This window comes from Myiozetetes cayanensis, unplaced genomic scaffold (assembly GCF_022539395.1).
Source record: "Myiozetetes cayanensis isolate MyiCay16 unplaced genomic scaffold, myiCay2020 scf10, whole genome shotgun sequence".
Lineage (NCBI taxonomy): Eukaryota > Metazoa > Chordata > Aves > Passeriformes > Tyrannidae > Myiozetetes > Myiozetetes cayanensis.
The window spans coordinates 14142243-14160248 of record NW_026086605.1 but is presented as its reverse complement, the minus strand read 5'-3'; the positions used below and the strand labels follow the sequence as shown (position 1 = coordinate 14160248).

General features: G+C 62.2%; 1 protein-coding gene across 3 annotated transcripts; it reads right to left on the bottom strand.

Moving 5' to 3' along the window:
* Positions 1–1597: 1597 nt before the first annotated feature.
* Positions 1598–14739, bottom strand: PPRC1 (PPARG related coactivator 1). 3 transcript variants are annotated; one of them, XM_050305279.1, is made up of 14 exons: positions 14645–14739; positions 10799–10939; positions 10508–10663; positions 9960–10076; positions 6861–9606; positions 6422–6475; positions 5999–6059; positions 5561–5646; positions 4597–5395; positions 2995–3168; positions 2758–2821; positions 2453–2574; positions 2149–2300; positions 1598–1930 (listed from the first exon to the last, which is right to left on the bottom strand). In XM_050305279.1, exons 2-14 carry the CDS (start codon positions 10856–10858, stop codon positions 1827–1829), a joined length of 4695 nt encoding a protein of 1564 aa, XP_050161236.1. In that variant the 5' UTR covers positions 10859–10939; positions 14645–14739; the 3' UTR covers positions 1598–1826. The 3 variants fall into 3 exon arrangements, with proteins under 3 accessions (XP_050161236.1, XP_050161234.1, XP_050161235.1); XM_050305277.1 differs by lacking the exon at positions 14645–14739 and having other exon boundaries at positions 10799–12186; XM_050305278.1 differs by lacking the exon at positions 14645–14739 and having other exon boundaries at positions 10508–10660; positions 10799–12186.
* Positions 14740–18006: the final 3267 nt, after the last annotated feature.

The window sequence follows — 18006 nt, the reverse complement described above, 5'->3', positions numbered from 1 at the left end:
TGCAGCTACCTCCTTGGACCCTCCCTTGTACAAAGTCCAGGGCCAAGCAGGAGAGGACAGGGTGGGAGCTCACTCAGGGTCACCTGGAGGCAGCCTCACTGCCCCCCACACCCCTGGGTACTGCAGAGGCCTCCCAGGGCTGAGCTATGGAGCAGCGTGAGTCACTCAGCATGCAGGCAGGAGCAGGAGCACCTTCCTCCATCCAGGGGAGCAGCAAGGGCACAGATATGCACCAACTCCTGTGCTAATCCCAGACCATAAGATTGCCGTAGCACACCCCAGGCACAACTTAAGGAGCCTCAGAGCCCTGAGCATGATCCAAGTGGTAGCATCAGCTTACCTGAACCCCCCATCCTGCATCACACCACAGGACACCCCAGCCTGGGTTTATTGCCCCTACTCCCTTCCCTGCTCTCCCACTAGAGGAGTGGGCACAGCCTCTTCTCATCCCAGGCACTGTGAAGAACGCTGGTGCAAGGTTCATCACCTGCCCATCCCTTCCCTCCACATGCCCCCAGCTCTGCAGAGCCCATCTGGGCAGCTCTAAGCTCCCCTGCCCCAGGTGTGTGAGAGGGGGCCCAAATTGGCACCACTGCACCCTGCCCAAGCCTGACCCAGTCCCAAAGCCATGGTGCCATCTCAGGGCTCCCAGTTAGCACTGCTGGCTCAGCCCCACCTGCAGGGGATCCCTGGGCTTGTCCCAGCTCAGGAGCAGCTTAAGGCAGGGCTTCTCCCTAATTGCCAGCACAAGAACAGGAGTCAGGGCCTTGGCACTGCTGGCTGTGGGCAAGGTGCAGGGCAGATGCTTGGCAGTAGGCCCATGCACACACCCCTGGGGGCTGCCTTCAATCACCCTTCTGCCTCCATGAGCTAAAGTGCACTGGAAGGGCCTGGACACGGATCACACATCCATCCTTATCACTGTCCATTCCTCTCTGCCAAGCACCATCCCGCTGCGGCTGCCTGTAACCTCTCTGCAGTCACACCAACATCTCTCCCTCAGGGGAAACCCAGAGATGAGATGTCAGACATCCTTCTCCTTCTGCTGAGCTGGAGCAAAGCCAAGGAGCGGGCTCGAGAGGGACCGGTAGACAGGGCAGGGGGCGCGGTGCCCTCGGAGCGAGCAGAGCCCTGCCCGAGCTCCGGCCAGGGGCTCCAGCCGCCCTTCCCGGCCCGAGCTCCGGCCAGGGGCTCCAGCCGCCCTTCCCGGCCCGAGCTCCGGCCAGGCAGCGGCCGTGGAGCATCTTGCACCGCCCCCCCGTGGGCATGGCGGGAGGTGCAGGGGGACGTAAGAAGGCTGGGAGGCACGGGGTGCCAATGCCTCCAGCCAGCAGAGCCCAAGAGACGGGCAGAGGGGTCCTCAGAGAGGCGCTCACCCCGTGCCAGGCCATTGCAGGCTGTCACAGTGACAGGCGCAGGCTCGGTGAACGCAGTCCTGCCCCACTCTCCACAGACACCCCACTCCTGTGCCCAGTTCCCAACCGTTTTATGCCTCATGGGGCCAGACCACAGCAGAGTCCTTGGTGTCCTGAAGGGTCACAGCCTGAGCTCGTGCCTGGGAATGGCCCATGAAAAGGAGGAAACAAAGCAGTGCTGCTGTTTGGGCATCCACATTTATTATATGTCTGGGGCAAGCCCAGGACTGCCACTTGCCTGGGTCCCTCCAGTCGAAGGCCAGCAACCCATCCTCCTTAAATATTGGTTATAAAACAAATTTTTTTCCTTTTTCTTTTTATTAAAAACCCCATATCTCTCTCTCTCCATACTTTTTTTGCCTTTTGTATTTGAGTATAAAAGCGGGGGCAGGTGCTCCGCCTTGCCTGCTGCTACCTCCGCAGGCTGCGCTGTGCCTGCCGCAGCAGCGTGTCGAAGTCCAGGGAGTCAAACTTGCTCTTGACGGGAGCCGGGTCAAAATCCTCCCGGTTTGAATCTGGAAGAGACGGAGAGAGTCTGCCTTGAGCCACTGTCACACTTCTGCCCATCCACACAGCAAACTTCTCATCTTGCTTCACATGACAGCATCTAGACCCATCTAGACAATGGGCCGGCCTCCATCACAGCACTGGAGAGACTTGGAGCCCCTACACCTCGGGGAAGGAGAGAGGACCCAGGGTGCCAATCCTTCAGTGTGGAGGCTGCACAACTCACCTAAGTCGGCGTAGTTCCTCCTGCAGAACTGCCGGCGGCCGCCAAAGCACAGGTCAAAGGGCTGCTCATCTGGGCGCCGCAGCTTGTGCCCACTCTCGATGGCAGCAAAGGCTTCCTCGGCATAGCGATAGGTGACAAAGCCATAGTTGTCCCTGACACCAGAGAAGAAGGAGGACGGAAATCAGCAGCAACACAGTTATGTTTGTCCCCCCTCTTGGTCTGCACCACCCCCTTGAGTAATAGGAAAAGGGCCAAGAGGAGCCATCCCTGGGAAGGGGCTGACCCACATCCCCACAGCTCTTACCCCTCAGACCGGAAGTGCAGGGTGCACTCCTCAATGTCCCCAAACACAGAGAAGCGGTGCTGCAGCTCTGACCGTGTCATCCTGCTGGGGATCTTGCCGATAAACACAACTCGACGCTCCTCCTGTGGACAGGCATGCCCCATCCATGAGCACGACCTCTCCCACAGAGCACCCTCCCTGTATAGCCACCCACCACACCACGCCATGGCCAGGGCTTCCCAGCAGTGATGCATCACCACAGCTTTCTGAACTGAGTGTGGACCCCCAAATCTTTAGCCCCATTTTCCCAGCCCTCCAGCACTCACTATTGCACGTTCCTTCTGGAGGATCCTCTGCCTTTGGTAGTGGTCCTGTGCATCGCAACTGTATCTGGCAGGGCAGAAACCAAACACATGAGCTACTGGATCATGGGGGTGTCAGAGGAGAGTGATCCCAAACATAAAGGGAGATAGTGAAGGAGTGGGTCTATTCCTGCACAGGACACAAGAGGCTGGGAGAGGGGTTGGGCAGAACTCACAGTCCTGCAGGGTGGCCACACTCACCTTCTCCGCCTGTTACTCCTCCTGCGGGGTGAGGGGGAGCGGGACTGGCTGTGGGATGTGGACCTGGACGAGTAGGAGGATGTTGATGATGAGGATGAGGACCTGTCACGGGACCTGCCGCATGACCCACAGCTGGAGCGAGAGGAGGAGCTGTGAGAACATCTTGAGCGGTATCTGGGGAAAGGAGAGACAGAGCTGAGCTCTCCCCATGGCTGGCACCACGAGGCTCCAGCAGTGAAAAACACCTCCATCCTCCCCACAGTATTCAGCACCCCACTCAGACAGGACCCATCCCCAGGATGAACTGGACTGTGGAAACCTCTGCCCAAGACAGCCAGGGTGGCACTACAGAGATGTTGCTCCACTTGGCTTCCAACACCACAGAAAAAAGGGAGCAGGCTCACAGCAGACTGTGAAGAGCAAGAAATAGTCCCATGAGAACATGAAGCACAGGACTGCAACCAGGATGGCCCAGGAGGGGCTGTGATTGCTGTGCTGAGCCCCACACCATGCACAGGATGACACTGGAGCCATCACGTCTGTGTCCCACGCAACAGCAGTGTGAATGGAGACTGCAAGAGCTTCTCTGGCTGGGTCTGGCAGAGCTTAAGGGCAGCAAGACCAAAACCTCTCTGGGATCAAGCTGTGCTGCCTCCAGCCAGGAGCACAGTCCATCTCCAGCCATGCTGCCCAAAGGTGGTCTCTGCCATAGGCAAACCCAGGCCTGGCAAGGGATGCTGCCTGGTACTACCACATGTTCTCCTGAAGCACAGCAAGTCAGGATGGCACAGTCCACAAGGACGTTTCTCTGCACTAGGCCATCTGCATTTGCTGGAAAGCCAAGCCAGACATTTCACTTGACAGTCCCCAAGCTGCACATCCCTGGGACATGGCACTATATACCTGTCCTTTCCAGCTCCAGCCTCTGCATTTACTGGCCATCAGTGGAGGGGTCTTAGTTGGAAAGGCCCCTCACGCCCAGAGATGTCTCCAGAACTGGCTGAACGCCCAGGAAAGGACAAGAGATACCCTCAGCCAGCTCCAGTGCTTCCCAGCCCAGCTGGGACAGGCTGTGCTTCACTCAGATGCACAAGACTCCAAAACAAATGTGTCCCACAGAGACCAAGCTGTCCCACTTCCCTACACAGCCACCTCCATAAGGAGCACAGGGAGCCCCTGAGGCAGTCAAGCCAGACGGGCTTTTCCCTGCTTGCCTCCAGCAGCTCCCTGGAGAGCTCTGCTGCAGCTCCTCTCATTTTTACACCTAGGACTGCAGCAGCCCCATTTCACAAACACCAACACCTGCAGTAATACCCCAGAAAAGGCATTCAAGAGCCAAGATGCAGCCAAGAACTCATGTTCCAGGAGGAATAAGGAATCCTGGCTCAGTGGTAGCTTTGCAGGCATGCCTGCCCAGATGTGGGGTTCAGCCACACACCCACGGGTAGGGTGTCACAGCAGCTCCCACAGCCTCTGTCCCTTCAGGCACCCCTTCAGAAGGGCCACAAGGACAAAAAGCTATCAAGTAAGACCATAAAGAGGTGTCTGGGCACCTGCAAAAGACCAGCCACCAAGAGAAGCGACAAACAATGCACAGCTTACCTTCGCCACCGCTTGGGGGGTGGGGAGAACGACCGTGACCGGGATCGGGAGGATGAGGATGAAGATGAAGATGAGGACTCGCTAGCTCCATCCGAACTGGAGCTGAAGGAGCGGCTGGCACGGCTCCGGCCAGCCCTCCAGCTGTTGGTAGAGGGGCTGGGTGAGTCCTGGGGTCTCCGGTAGCAGCGCAGGGACCTCTTGGCAGCAGCATGGCTGGGCTGGGCACTGGGAGTCCTCACCTCCTGGTCCCGGCACGGGGACGCAGCTGGAGACAGGAGCACCGAGGTGGGGGGACTGCTGCACCTGGTGGTGGCCTTGTTGGGGATGGTAGTCCGATAATCCAGGGGGGCCAGGCAATCTGTCCCCACAGGCTCCTGGACGGGCCCCACAGTGGGAGAGGGGGCTGGCGGGGTGGGCTCAGGTTGGTCCAGCGTCCGTTTGGTTAAGGAGGAGATGGGTTTGATTGTTATGTCCCGGTGGCGTTTGACGTTCCAGCGGGAGCCGCCTTCAGCAGGGGGCTTCGTGCCAGGGATACTGTTGCTCTCCGGCTGTGCCACGGATGGAATGCAGTAGTCGTGGTCTCCCGAGCAGACGTGGTTGGGGGTTGTGCCGGTGGGGGCCAGCACCACACTCTTCCCCTGGATCTTGTTTGGGGGCAGTGGCTTGGCTTTCATCAGCTTGGCTGTCTTCTGGGACCCTTCCTGGGGTGCAGACCCAGGCGACTTGGCCTTAGCCAGCAGTGAGACAGCAGGCAAAGGCTTCCAGAGCTGATGGGGGGGCGTTGCTGGCGGGGTGAGGCCTGTGAGAGTACCAGAAGGCTTTCAAGAGCAGCCCCTTGATGCAACCTGTCCAGCTGGGCTCCCTCATGGCCAGGCCTCCCTCACTCCCCAAGCTGTCTCCCAGCCCCACAACAGCTCTGCCACAATACCATGGGCTCCCCTGCCTCGCCCCAGGTATTCATTACCTGCCACATTGGCCAGCTCAGAGGCATGCAGGCCATCTGGGGGCTTCCTCTCCTGCTGAGTCTGTCCATCCTGCTGGGTCTCAGGCCTGAGACAGGGAAAGGAGCTTTGTCAAATGTGGCAGGCAAAGCCCAGCCCCAGTCCCCCACCTGGGGCACCCATTCATGCTGCACCAGTAGCAAGTCCAGGGGGATAGACAATTTAAGAGAGCTGCAAAGACAGAACTTGCACAGCCTGGTCATGCTCATCGCTGCTTCTCCTGCTCAGTGCCAGCTCTGGTCCCAGTCCAGTGAAAAGCTCATCCCCTCCCAGGCTGGTAGACACAGCAGAGTTCACACCCTGCCAGGACTGAGAGCTGCCCCCTGCCCCCACCAAAGGCAAGACTCAGCACTCGCCAGGCTCCACACTGGGGCACCAGCTGCCCACATCTTGGTACTCACCCAGAGCTCCCTGATGGCCTCCTGTCCTCGGGGTGCTGCACAGGAGTCTCCTCCTTCTTGGCTAAAAAGAGAGCAGGTAGGTGAGGATGGTGAGAGGCCAAGACTGGAGGGTACGGGACACACAGAACACCTCAGGCATAGAGACGGAAGTTTCACAGAATCCCAAACCCAGCTCCCTGCAGAGAGGAGCTGCACACCCCCTTTCCTTTAGACACTCTTCACCACCCCATTGGTCACCTTCAAGAAGGACACGGAGACAGAAACAACCCCAGGAAAAGGCACCTGGGCAGAGGAATAACCAGCCCACAGGCAGCAACACCAGAGCCCCTCCACTCCCACCCCATCACAGGGAGCATGGGCAGCCCAGGGAGGCTGGCACAGCACAGAGGGAGCCCCGCAAGGGACGGCACGCTGCATCCGCACCTTCAGACTTCTCAAACTGCTCCAGCAGGCTGGACAGGTCGGTGGCTTCAATCCCTGGGCCAGGGAGAAAGCACAGCAAGTCAGGTCAGCCAAAATCCTCCTGGCACCACAGGGATGCATCCCAACCCCATCCTCCCCCAGCAGCAGCCTCCCTGGATGATGGGGCAAGTGCCTGGGAGGAGAAGCAGTGGCATAGCCTGCAGCAGCTCTGTGCCTCCTGCAGCAAGGACAGGAGCATACAGTTCTGCAAACCCAGGAGGGACCAGTTTGGGCACAGCCAGCCCAGACCATCCCCTGGAGGCAACATCCATGGGCATAGCTTTGCCACCCTCACCACCAGAAGTGCCAGGAATTGGTTCTGCTATGCGGGCTGCCAGCAGCACTGCAGCCTCACTGGCTGGTGACACTCAACCCATGGCCCCACAACCCTCCCACTCACCAATTTCGCTGATGAAGGCTTGCACGATGTCCTTGCTGCTGTCATGGGGCTGTGCCGGGCTGAGGAGCGGCTGGTGCCTCCATGGCCGCGCAGCGGGCGCCTTGTTGGGCAGGCTGCTCTCTCGACCTGCTTTTGGTGGTGGTGCCGCAGCCTGGGAGGTGGATGTTTGGCCAGGCAGCTCCTGCCCAGCAGCTGCCTTGGGCTCCAGCAGGGCTCTCTCCACTGTCCCCTTGCCTGGCCCAACAGCCTTCTCCGTGGGGCAGGTGTCAGGGGACTCCCCAGCAGGGCCAGCGGCAGGGGACACCTCCACAGCGCAGTGGATGACAGCTGGAGGGGCCTTTGGGAGCTCGGCCCTTTGGGTTACAGCCTGAAGCTCCTCTGGAGGCTGAGTGGGGGCAGGCTGGGGGACTGGTGCTGCAGGAGGGACCCTGCTGGGCTGGGTAGCAGCAACTGAGGGGGCTGGCAGAGGCTGGGCTGGGGCAGGAGCCAGAGGGGCTTTGGGGAGAGAGCTCTCCCCTGCCAGCCGTGCCTGCCTCCTGGAGTCCGGTACCCTGCTGGTTGCTGGCCTGGCTGGGCCACCAGCAGCCCCCATCTCAGTGGCCGGGGCAGCAGGGGGCTGGGCAGGGAAGGCCGGTGGCTCCGGGCAGCTGAGCACAGGGGCGGCGGGAGGCTGCCCATGCAGGAGGGCTGTGCTAGGGTGGCTGCCAGCTGGGAAGGCAGTGGCAGCCTGAGCTGCTGTTCTGGGGTCCCTGTATGCCAGGGCAGGCACCGGAGGTGGCATGGGGATTCCTGGCCAGTAGGATGGTGGTGCCCACCCCACTGGGCCATAGAGGCCACCAGGGCCAAATGGAGGTGGGGGTGGCACGGCCGGTGGAGGCCAGGCCATGGCTGGAGGCGGGAGGCCAGGCACCATGTGAAAAGTACTGGAGGAGCCGGCAAGGGGTGGCGGGGGCAAACCATGGTAGCCCATGGGCTGGGGGCTAAAACAGGGCCAGGAAGGCACTGGTGGGTAAAGGGTGTAAGCACCGGCAGAGGGTGGCGGCATCCCGGCAGGGGCCATCCCAGCGGCTGGGGGCACGTTTGGTGCAGCAAAAGGCATTGGTGTTGTGGGTGGTGGAGCCGTGGCAGGTGCCATAGCTGAAGCCAGAGCAGTGGGAGTTTTGCCAGCAGGAGAAGGGCCAGCAGTGGGGCTGGCGGGTTTCTCCAAGCCCTGCTGAGCACTGTCTGCCTCAGTGGCAGAGCGCATGGGTGACACCAGGCAGGGGATCTCTGCCAGCTCTGCTGGAGGCTCAGGGACGCTGGGCCACTTGCCGGCCACTTGCTTCTTGCCTTCCTGGCTGCCACCCGCGCTGGACTGGCGGTGCAGCATGCGGATGCGGTATTCCCGCAGGCTCAGCGCCTTGGGTTTGGCTTCCTTGGGCAGGCCCTCCCTCGGCTCTGCTGCTGGCATGCTCTGGGGGGGTTCCGACCGCACACCTTGCTCCAGGAGCTGAGAGGCAGCCTCTGAGACCCCACTGTTCTGTCCAGCAGACGTCTGTGCATCTCCCTGGCCCTCAGCCTGGTCCTTCGGGCTGGGACATGCAGTTGCTGGCTGCCCCTCCATGCTTGGTGTGGTCTTCTCCAGAGGCACTGCAGTTTTGTTCTTCTCTGGGGCTACGCTCACCATTTCTGGTGATGGCACCTTCTGCAGCTCCTGCTGCGCTTTCTTGGGAAGGGAGGCCCCTGATGTGCTCCGGGGCCTGCCCTGGGGTCGTGGTGCCCGCTCAGCATTCAGCTCCATCTGCCCCTCCTTCCGGGCTCGTTCCAGCTGCTGTGCCAGGAAGTCTGAGACCTGGACAGAGGGACATGCTGCCCGCTGCCGGCTGGTGGCCAGCTGGCCCAGGGGCTGCCCGGAGCCAGTAGAGCGAAGCCGGTGGGCCACACAGTCCCTGCCAGGCCTGGCCTGCTTGCTTTGGTCCTCCGCTTTCTTTTTCCGACTCTTCCTTGCTCTCTCACGGCCCCGTCCCTTCTCAGAGCACTCGCGTTTGCCACCCACTGTGGCTTCCGTGCTGTGCCAGGAGCTGCTGTTGGGACTCCAGGTTCCAGGTGCTGCTGCCTCTGGTGAGGAGGTACCCTCTGGGGTAGTGCAGGAGGGCTCCTTCCCAGGCAGTTTTTCCTCCTTCTTCTCCTCCACTCCACTTTCCTGGTTTGGAGCTCCTGGCAGCTCCTCTGTATCCTCTGGGATTGACTCCCTGGTACCCTCCTCTGCTCCCAGGAGCTGGGGCTCCAGATCAAGAGAGCTGGGAGCCAAAGGCTGCAGGACCACAGGGATCTCCACACTCTCTCCCTCGTCAGGCACTATTTCCAGCAAGACCGGACTGCTCAGAAGTTCCTTGGCCACGGGCTCAGTCTCCGGGTCCAGGCACACAGTGAATGTGGGCAGGCAGTACGGGTGCATGGACTTCACCAGCTCACTCAGAGACACATCACCTGTGTTGATGATGCAGGGGTCTTCGTGCTCCTCCAGTGCTGCCCCAGCCTCACTCACACAGAAATCCACAGCCTTCATGCTGCTGTCTAGCTCCACACCCAAGGCAGCTTCTTCCTCTTCTTCCTCCCCATCACTGCGCTGTGGCAAGGGCTGCTCTCGAGCCCGGTGCCGGCCCATCTTCCTCTCCACTCTCGGGGTGCTGCAGATTTGCTTCTTTGGCAGCACTGTGTCCTCGAGGCCGTGAGCAGCACAGTCCCAGGGCAGGTCAGCATCAGTCTGGGAAGGGGGACAACAGCAAGCATCAGCTCCTGGGCTTTCACCAGAACTCCCCCAGGCACAGACAACTGTGGGTCTGCTACAGCAAAGTCCCTGGGCAGACAAAAAGCTGGGACACATTTGACCCTCCCAGTATGACACAACAGAGCTGGAAACCCATCACCCCAGACCCCGGTACCCATCACCTGGGGCAGACCCTGCTCCTACTGCCACTGATGCCTTACAAAAGCGTTGCTTCTGGGAAAGAATGCCTGTGCCAGGTAGGAAGGCTAGGGCTGGGGACAGCAGCAGGGACAGTTATCCCAGCACCATCCCAACATTGCTCCTTCAGATTCCCCTGCTCAGGTGCTCACCTTCCCAATCACAGAGACACTGCTGCTGCTGCTGAGAGGCCTGAGAGCCTTGGACTGCTCCAGGGCAGGGCTCTCACACTCCAGCAATGGACGGGACAAGGTGAGAAACTTCTGAAACTGGAGACGAGATGGACAGAGGATGAGACAGGGGCAGGTTTACACTGCTGAAGGGGACAGGCCACCCCCAGCCCCACAGTGACCACGCTCTTCACCCCACAGAGCCCGGAAGCAAACTCAGCCCTGTTTCACCCTCAGCAGGCACAGCTCTGGTTGGGGATGTGCTGCCCCCCCAAAGCCTCTGGCACATCTCTGGCTCTACATCAAGACTCAAAGCAAAGGCATGGCCCCCAGGACTACACGGGAGCCCTGGGGGTGTCCAGGCCTGGTTCAGCCCTTCTCTCACGTTACTAGTCAGAGGAAGCATCACAGGTTACTGGGGACAAGGGACCTACCACCTCAGGGCACCCTCATGCCAGGATCTAGAAGAGCCCTGCCTGAACATCTTCCCACGGGTTCTGGGGTCAGGCTGGCTCTGCCCTGCAACTCACCGAGGGATTCTCCCGCTCACGAGGCGAGGTCAGCAGCTCTGCATCCATGATGGTGTCAAAGGGGGACAGGGTCTCATCATCCGTGCTGTCCAGGATCTCCGTGATGGCAGTCAGCAAGGACAGCTCGTTCTGCACATCCAGGCAGACCTTGCTCTGCTAAAGAGCAGGGGCAGCCTCAGAGTGTGATGGGGCACAGCCACAAGACCTGGCCCTGGGGAACACTGCTGCCACCCCCACCCATGTCACAGCCAGAGCCAGCCCAGCCACCACATCCCACGTGTGAGCTCCCACCTCGCACAGAGAGAGATCCTCGATGATAGAGATCACAGAGGAGTCGAGATAGTTCTGCATTGTCCCAAGGATCTCTTCAGCCTCCAAGATGGTTTCTGCATCCAACGACGTTAAGTTCAAGTCATCCTCGAGGGAAAAGCACTGTTGAGGAGCATGGGGAGCCAGGTAAACACTTTGCACAGCACCACTACCAGTGCTGATCTCCTCCACAGCACACACGGGCTCCTGACAGCCCATGCTGCAAACCACAGCTGAGGACTCCCGTGACCCAAACATGCAGGAAGGCAGGTGGGACACGGCTACAGGTCAGAAGCTGGCACAGGGATTATTCCCTCTTGCTTTGGGAGTATCCACCCCACTGCACAATGTGGTGTGGCGCTTTCACCCCAAGACGCATCCAGTTACCTGGGATGCCTCCACACCAGAAATTTCTGCCTGATCCAGTCCGCAGCTGTGTGACTGGAAAAGGTGAACTGATGAAGCCCCAGCCTCTGCTCAACACCAAACACTGCTCATGCGGGACAGGGAGGGAACAGGCAGGCTCCCGCCACCCCACGGACTGTCACGCTCTGGCTCTTGGCGCTTCAGATAAGCCCAAAACCATTGCGAAATTCATAACAAAAGTGCAGGAGTCAGCAACAGGGATGCAGCCAGCTGCCACTGCTGGAGCCCAATCCCAACACCTCTGCTGCAGGCTACAAGAGGACATGCTCTGTGCCTGCAATGCAGGACCGAAACAGCTTCGTTACTCTTCTTTCTTCAAATTCCCAGCCCCACATCCTTTCCAGTCCCTCAGCCACCTCCAGGGATGTTTGAGTAATGCTGAGTAACTTCAGAAAGTTACACTACACTTCATGGTGCCTTCACTGGACTGTATGTCCAGTGCTGCAGGAAGGCCAGGAAAAGTCATGAAAAGCCAGATGCCAGGTGAGGGCAGGGTCTGCAGACCCTGGCTGAGCAGAGCTGCTGGACATACAGAGCAGAGTAGCAGCACAGGCATGTTGCCAGCACCTCCCTCCCAAAGCTGGCTGGGAGCAGGCAGCAAGTTGTCTTCCTCCCCTTGGAGCAGCACCCGGAGAATCCGGCCAGACCCTGGGGGATGCTCATCTGATGCAGCTCACCCATGTTTCATGCAGGTACTGCTGCTTGCATGAGCCTGAGCCCATGCAGGACAAAATGCACCCTGCCCCTGTATAGGACATGCCCATACTTTGAAATCCTCTTCTAGCAAGCAGGAAACTGCACCAGAGGGAGAGCAGGCATTTCACTAAATAAGTGTTTCCTAAAGCCACGTGTCCAAACCCCTTGTCCCTGGGATCTCCAAAGACTTGTTCCAATCAGACAGAGCAGGCACCTCTGGCCACAGCACAGCCAGGAGCCCCATGCAACCCCAGAACACAGGCATCCCAGGAACAGGCTGGGAATCAAAGCCTGAAAACCCACAGCAATGCTCCGCAGTCACCCATCCCAGATCTCCCCAGCCTGTGACACAGCAGCCTTAAAGACCAGGAGCCTGCAGTGGTTTGGGGCTCTGCAGCCAGTTTGGCAGCCTGGGCCAGCCTCTCCCAGGGCCCTCTGCCTGGAAGCGGAGTCCACCAGTGACACCAGGACACCACCCCACCGTGCAGATCAGGCTACAGAGCAGTTTTACCGCTCAGCATCTCCAGTCCCCTCCCTCGGCCAGTGCTGGCTGCCGGTCAGAGCCCAGCGCAGAGCCCACTGGCAGCCCTCTAGGCGCAGCCTGGCTGTGATTCCCAGCCAATCCTCACGCAGATACTGGGAGGAGCGGGGAATTACATCCAGGCTCACACGCCTAGCACCGTCAAGCGCCGGCGTGCAGCCCTGAGTCAGCGGTGACCGGCAGGCAGAGGCGCCTGGGCCACCAGAGAAGCCAGCAGGATGGAGCCTCAGCAGCCCAGGGACACAGGGGCCAGCTGATTCCTGCCTGCTGATGGCAATGGGGTCTTGGGGACACCCCCAGGGCTGGATGACCCTACTCATCTGGCCACAGGGGTGGCTCTCCCCAAAGGCAGCATCTAATAAGAAGTTTCCACCCATGACAAGTGTTAGACGTTTGGAGGGAGGGAAGCAAAACCCTCTCACTCAAATGGCCTCTTCCCGCAGCTCCTGCCCACAGCCTGGAAGGGGAGGGAGGGCAATCTCCCAAGCCTTCTTCGACTCCCTTGACTCAGCGCTTTGCAATAAGGAGTCCCAAAGCCGTGAGTCACCAGCAAGCCAGGCTGTGTTCCCCCAGGACTCCCTTTGATCCACCTTGGGCCGGCACCTCCTGAAGCTCTGGCACCTCCTGAAGCTCTCGTCGCTTGAGCATCCCTTGTGCGTCAGGGCGGGGGTACGAACCAGCCTAGCCTGCTCCTGTGCCCTTGCTCACTCTCCTCCTTGCCAGACACCTCTATCACCCCTAACTCAGGAGAGGCACTCCTTGTGCTCCCTTTCTCTGCTTTACAGCAGGGAAGAGGGTCACGGGAACGTTCAAGGACGGGCTTCAACTCTGGCCACGCTGTGTCCAAGCAGCCAGCACTGCCAGGGAGAAGGGACATACCCACAGCCCCAGAGCAGGCTTTGGACACGTGGGGCACTGGGATTTGAGCCAACAGTTTGCAATGGACGGGGCCTGAGCCCTAAGCATGGCCACCAGCTCCTGCGGCACCCACCCTGCGCAGGGGACACTGCGCCCGCTGCTCTGTTCCCAGGGAGGGACAACCGAGGCTCCCGCCGGTGACACGTGTGCCCGGCATGCTGCGGCTACGCCCCGAGCACGGGGTGGCCATGCCCCCGGCCGGCTGCCAGCGCCGCTCTCACCGGGCCCGAGCAGCCGGCAAGGGCGCGGGGGGAGCCCTGGAACTCTGGGGGCTCCGCCCGGCCGGCGGGGCACAGCCAGAGGATGCTCCCCGGATTCCTCAGCTTCTTTCGGGAAGCATCAGGCGAGGAATACACCTCCCTTCCCCGCACGCCGACCACTTTGCCCGCGTCGGGGAGGGGCAAGACAAACTCGGCATTCCGCTGTGCAGGCTCGGGATGGGGGGGGGTCCTCCTCTGCAGCTCCCCGACCACGCAGAAGCAGCCTGGAGGGGGGCAGAGGCGCGGGGCTCCCCGAAATCCCAATAAACGCTGAACGCAGGCGCCCCCGGGTCCCGTACAGGGATGCTGCATCCCCGTCCACACAGCAGCGTACCCGCACCCAGCGCCCAGCCCGGCGCCGCCAGGTCCCACCGGGGCCAGTGATAGCGGCGGCGGCAACAGCGCCGCGCCCCAGATCTGCCCCGCACGCAGAGCCACTTACCCCGGGGTGAAGCCCCGCTTCCCGGGTATAACGCCTTGGTGCAACTCGGGGAACCTTTCCCTCCCCGGAGCACACCAAATCCAGCACCCTCGGCTCCTCCACCAAAACCGGCAGGTGCCGGTGTCCCAAATCGCCCCCTCCCCGCAGGTGGCACAGGGCGGCGCCGGGATGGGGAGACCGTGGGGGGATGGCTGGCCCGGCGTCACCCCGGTTCCCCCTTCCCAAGGCCAAGGCGTGATCTCCCGCGGCGGGCACCGAGCCCCCCGCCCCGCCGGGTCCCGGGGCCGCGGTGCTGCCCCCCCTCCCCGGGGGCTCCCGGCGCCGCCATGGCCCCACCCGGCGGGAGAGCCCCGGACACCCCCTCCTCGGCCCACAGAAGGGGCGCCCCACTCCGTGTGCAGCGAGGGCGCCCCCGGCCCGCGCTGACCCCCCACCCGCCACCGGCGCGCCGGGCCCGCTCCCGGCACACGTGGTGCCGCCGCGGCGGGAGCCGCCCCGGCCTCCACGTGTCACGGCGCGGCCCGGCGCGCGCGGCCGCCGCTTACCTGCAGGGGGCTGCCAGCGCGGAGGGGCGGCTCGCGCAGGGTTCCGCCGCTCGCCAGACCCCGTGGAGCGGCCGCGGCGGCGCCACCGCCGGCCCTGGCTCCGCTGGCTGCGGGCACCGCTCCGCCCCGCCGCGCCGCCATCTTGGCGCCTCCGCTCCCAGCGCGGCCACTGCCGGGCGCGGCACGTGACCGCCGCCCTCCCCGCACTACGGCTCCCGGCAGCCCCCGCGCCGCCCCGCCCCGCGCGCGGCACGCCGGGAGCGCACCCCTTCACGGCCGGCCGCGCGCCAGGAGGCGGGCGCGGGCTCGAGGGCATGCCGGGCCGCGGGGGGGGCGGGCGGCCATCTTGAGCGCGGGCAGCGCCTCGGGCTTCGCCGCCATGTCTCTGCCGGGCGGGGGACAGGAGGGTCGGCCCCGCCACGCGCAGCGCAGTGGGAGGGGCGGCGCGGGCGTCACTGGCGGGAGGCGCCCCTTGGGGGCGGGGCGGGCGCGCGTTTTCCCGCGGCGCTGCCGCACACGTGGGCAGGGCTGGCGCGTGGGCCCCCGCCGATCCCGGGCGGCTGCCGGGAATCAGGGACAGTGCTGCTCCCGCCCGCGGGCCGTCCCACGGCTGTGGGCTTGCCCCGTGCCGGAGGTGCCTGTGCGGCAGAACCAGCGGTGCTCCGCTGGGGCCAACCTCGCCAGGGACTACTGGGGGTGACACGCACGCGTGGCGGGCACGGGAGAATGAAAAAGAACTATCGGGAGTGAAAGGCGGGATGGGCACCGTGAGCTGACCTGCAGCCTTCGGGCACGGCTGTGGAGCAGGACCGGGTAGCAAGGCACTGCCTGTGCCTTGGCTTGTGCTGCTGTGCAGAGGTGGCACACAGAAAATCGCCTGGAGGACGTGAGGTATGGGAGGGACTCAAACTCGGCGCATGGGACACAGCTGCGGTCCAGCCCGGCTCCTCAGGAGGGGCAGGGTAGGCCAGTGTGCACAGCACTGGGCCTGCCCGTTCAGGACCCTCTGTTCAGTAAGCCCAGAGTCCCTTTGGGGATGTCACCTCCTGTGGCTCTTCCTCTGGCTCCCAGACGGCAGGATCATCTCGTGGAGCTGAGGGATGTGCTTACAGCACCACAGGTGCAGCACAGACATGTGGCAGAAGCTCTGCAGTGCAGGGTTTGCCTGGCAGGACCTAACTGTCCTGGCCTCTGTGTCAGTCCCTGGGGCTCAGACCTGCCCAGGCCAGATTCCCTTGGGGATCCACAGGATACAGAGCTCCTTTGTTCAGCCTTGTGTGCCTGGTCATTAAACTGGCCTATGTCTGACACACAGAGCCTCATCCTGCTGCTCTCCTTCTTTACACCTGTGCCACAAGGGACTTTCACCTCATCTCACATCACCTCCTGCCTGACAGGGGTTGCTCCTCCCTGCTTTCATCCAGGGGAGCTGCCCACCTCCTCCTCAATGAGCCCCATAGCACGTTCAAGCCTCTCAGTGGCGCTCTTCTCTGTCCAAATGCAGCAGCCAGGCAGCCGCGTCCTCCTCCAGGGCTGGGGTCGGTGTGAGCACTGGAGAACACGTGTTGGCACAGGGGGACATGAGTGCACCCTTGGAGCACAGGGGACTGAGCTGGTTGTAACACGTTCGTCAGGCTAGCACTTGCCCCGGCAGTGTGGAGGAATCAGGGGAGCCTGGGCAAATGCTCTAGGCTTTCTGTGGCCAAGGAGGAGCTGCCCCTCTGGAGGACACTTTGCTGCTCCTGAGCACAACACATTTAAAGCAAGGAACAAGTCACTTTGGAAATGCCTGTTTCTTTCTCCACTGGCCTGAGGAGAGGCCATCCATGACCAAGCACCCAAGGACCTGCCAACAGGGATGTGGAACAATGTTCCCCTTTGGAGCCCCATAGCCTTCCTCCTCCTGCTGTGCACCCTCCTCTCCCTCCCTGTCTGATCCCTGGGGCACATCCAGGGCATGCAGTGACCTGCCTAATCCCTCTGTCCCTGTGTGTGGCAGGACTCTGTGGCACAAGGCCAATTTCTCACAGAGCAAGCCTAGCCTGATGTGGGACCTGCCCAGGGACCATATTCCCCGCACATGGGGTCCCTGCGGTGTGACCAGAGGGAATCCCATGTGCAGGTACCTCCCTTCTCCAGCACAACCCCCAGCAGGGATGCTCTCCAGGCACAGAGCAACACCAGGCATTCCTGCTGGTTTACAAGGGAAAACAAACAACAGGCAGAAAGGAAAATGCGCATACTACATCCCTGGCTCCCCTCACTGTGTTGTCACCACTCCCTGGCCAGGCACAGCTTGATGCTGCCTGGGGCCACCCGGGCTCAGCCTGTGCAGCACCCAGGGTGGGCAGCTTGCTTGGAGCTAATGGGCACAGCTTGCAAGAGAGCTCTAACCCTTGTGATGCTTGGAGGACACTCATCGAACAGGAATGTGAGTCCCACCCAGGCAAGAGTGGATGGGCTGGTGTTTGGCTCTTCACGGAGGAGAGGGGGCTCAGGCTCCACCAGGGAGTTTGGTCAGCCCGGGCTGCTGCTCCCACCATGGGGCTGGGGCTGCCTCTTTGCAGGGCAGAAGCACCTGCCCTCAGGGGCCATGCCAGGCTCTGTCCCCCCAGGTGTCGTGCAGGGGCCTGCAAGAACCACGTGCGGCTGGGGCAGGATCCCTGGTGGGATCCACTTGGGGTGGCTGCACCCACGGAGACCCTGTCCAGATGGCACTCTGCTCCTTCTGCCCTGGCGTCTCTCCAGCCCCAGGCCTCTCCAGGGGTGCCATCACATCCCTGCCCAGCACAGGGTACAGCATAGACCCGAGCAGCTCCAGGCCTCCTGCCTGGCAGCTCCTGCCATCCCTGCACAAGGTGCAGCAAACGCCAGCCACCATGTCCTGCTGTGCCAAGCACTGCTGCGAACCTTCTTCCTTCCTGCCCCCCGGCCCTGCCTGGCCCCTTCCCTCCCACCCACAGCTGCCCCGGAGCTGTCTCCCCGCGGTGCCCTGGGCTGGGAGACTGACCAGGCACCAAAAAGCACCAGCCCCACGCCAGCTCGGTTCCATGCTGAGCGCGCCTGGTGCGTCTCCTCGTCCCCCCGGGTGGAAATCCCCGCGAGCACCTCCCTGGCCTCCCCCACGGGCGAGGGGGGGCGGACAGCCGCCTCAGCCCCGCGCCGCCCCCCCAGCCCTGAGGACCCTCACCCACCCTCGGGGGTCTGGGAACAGCGCTCCCCCTCCGAAGCTGCCAAACGCCAGGGGCAGCGCCCTCAAAGCTGAGGAGGGACCCCTTCCCCCTCTGCCCCTTCCTTCCCTCCCCCAGCATTGACCCCTCTCACACCGCTCCCCCGACCCCTCACGGGGGCTGCCGGGGGCG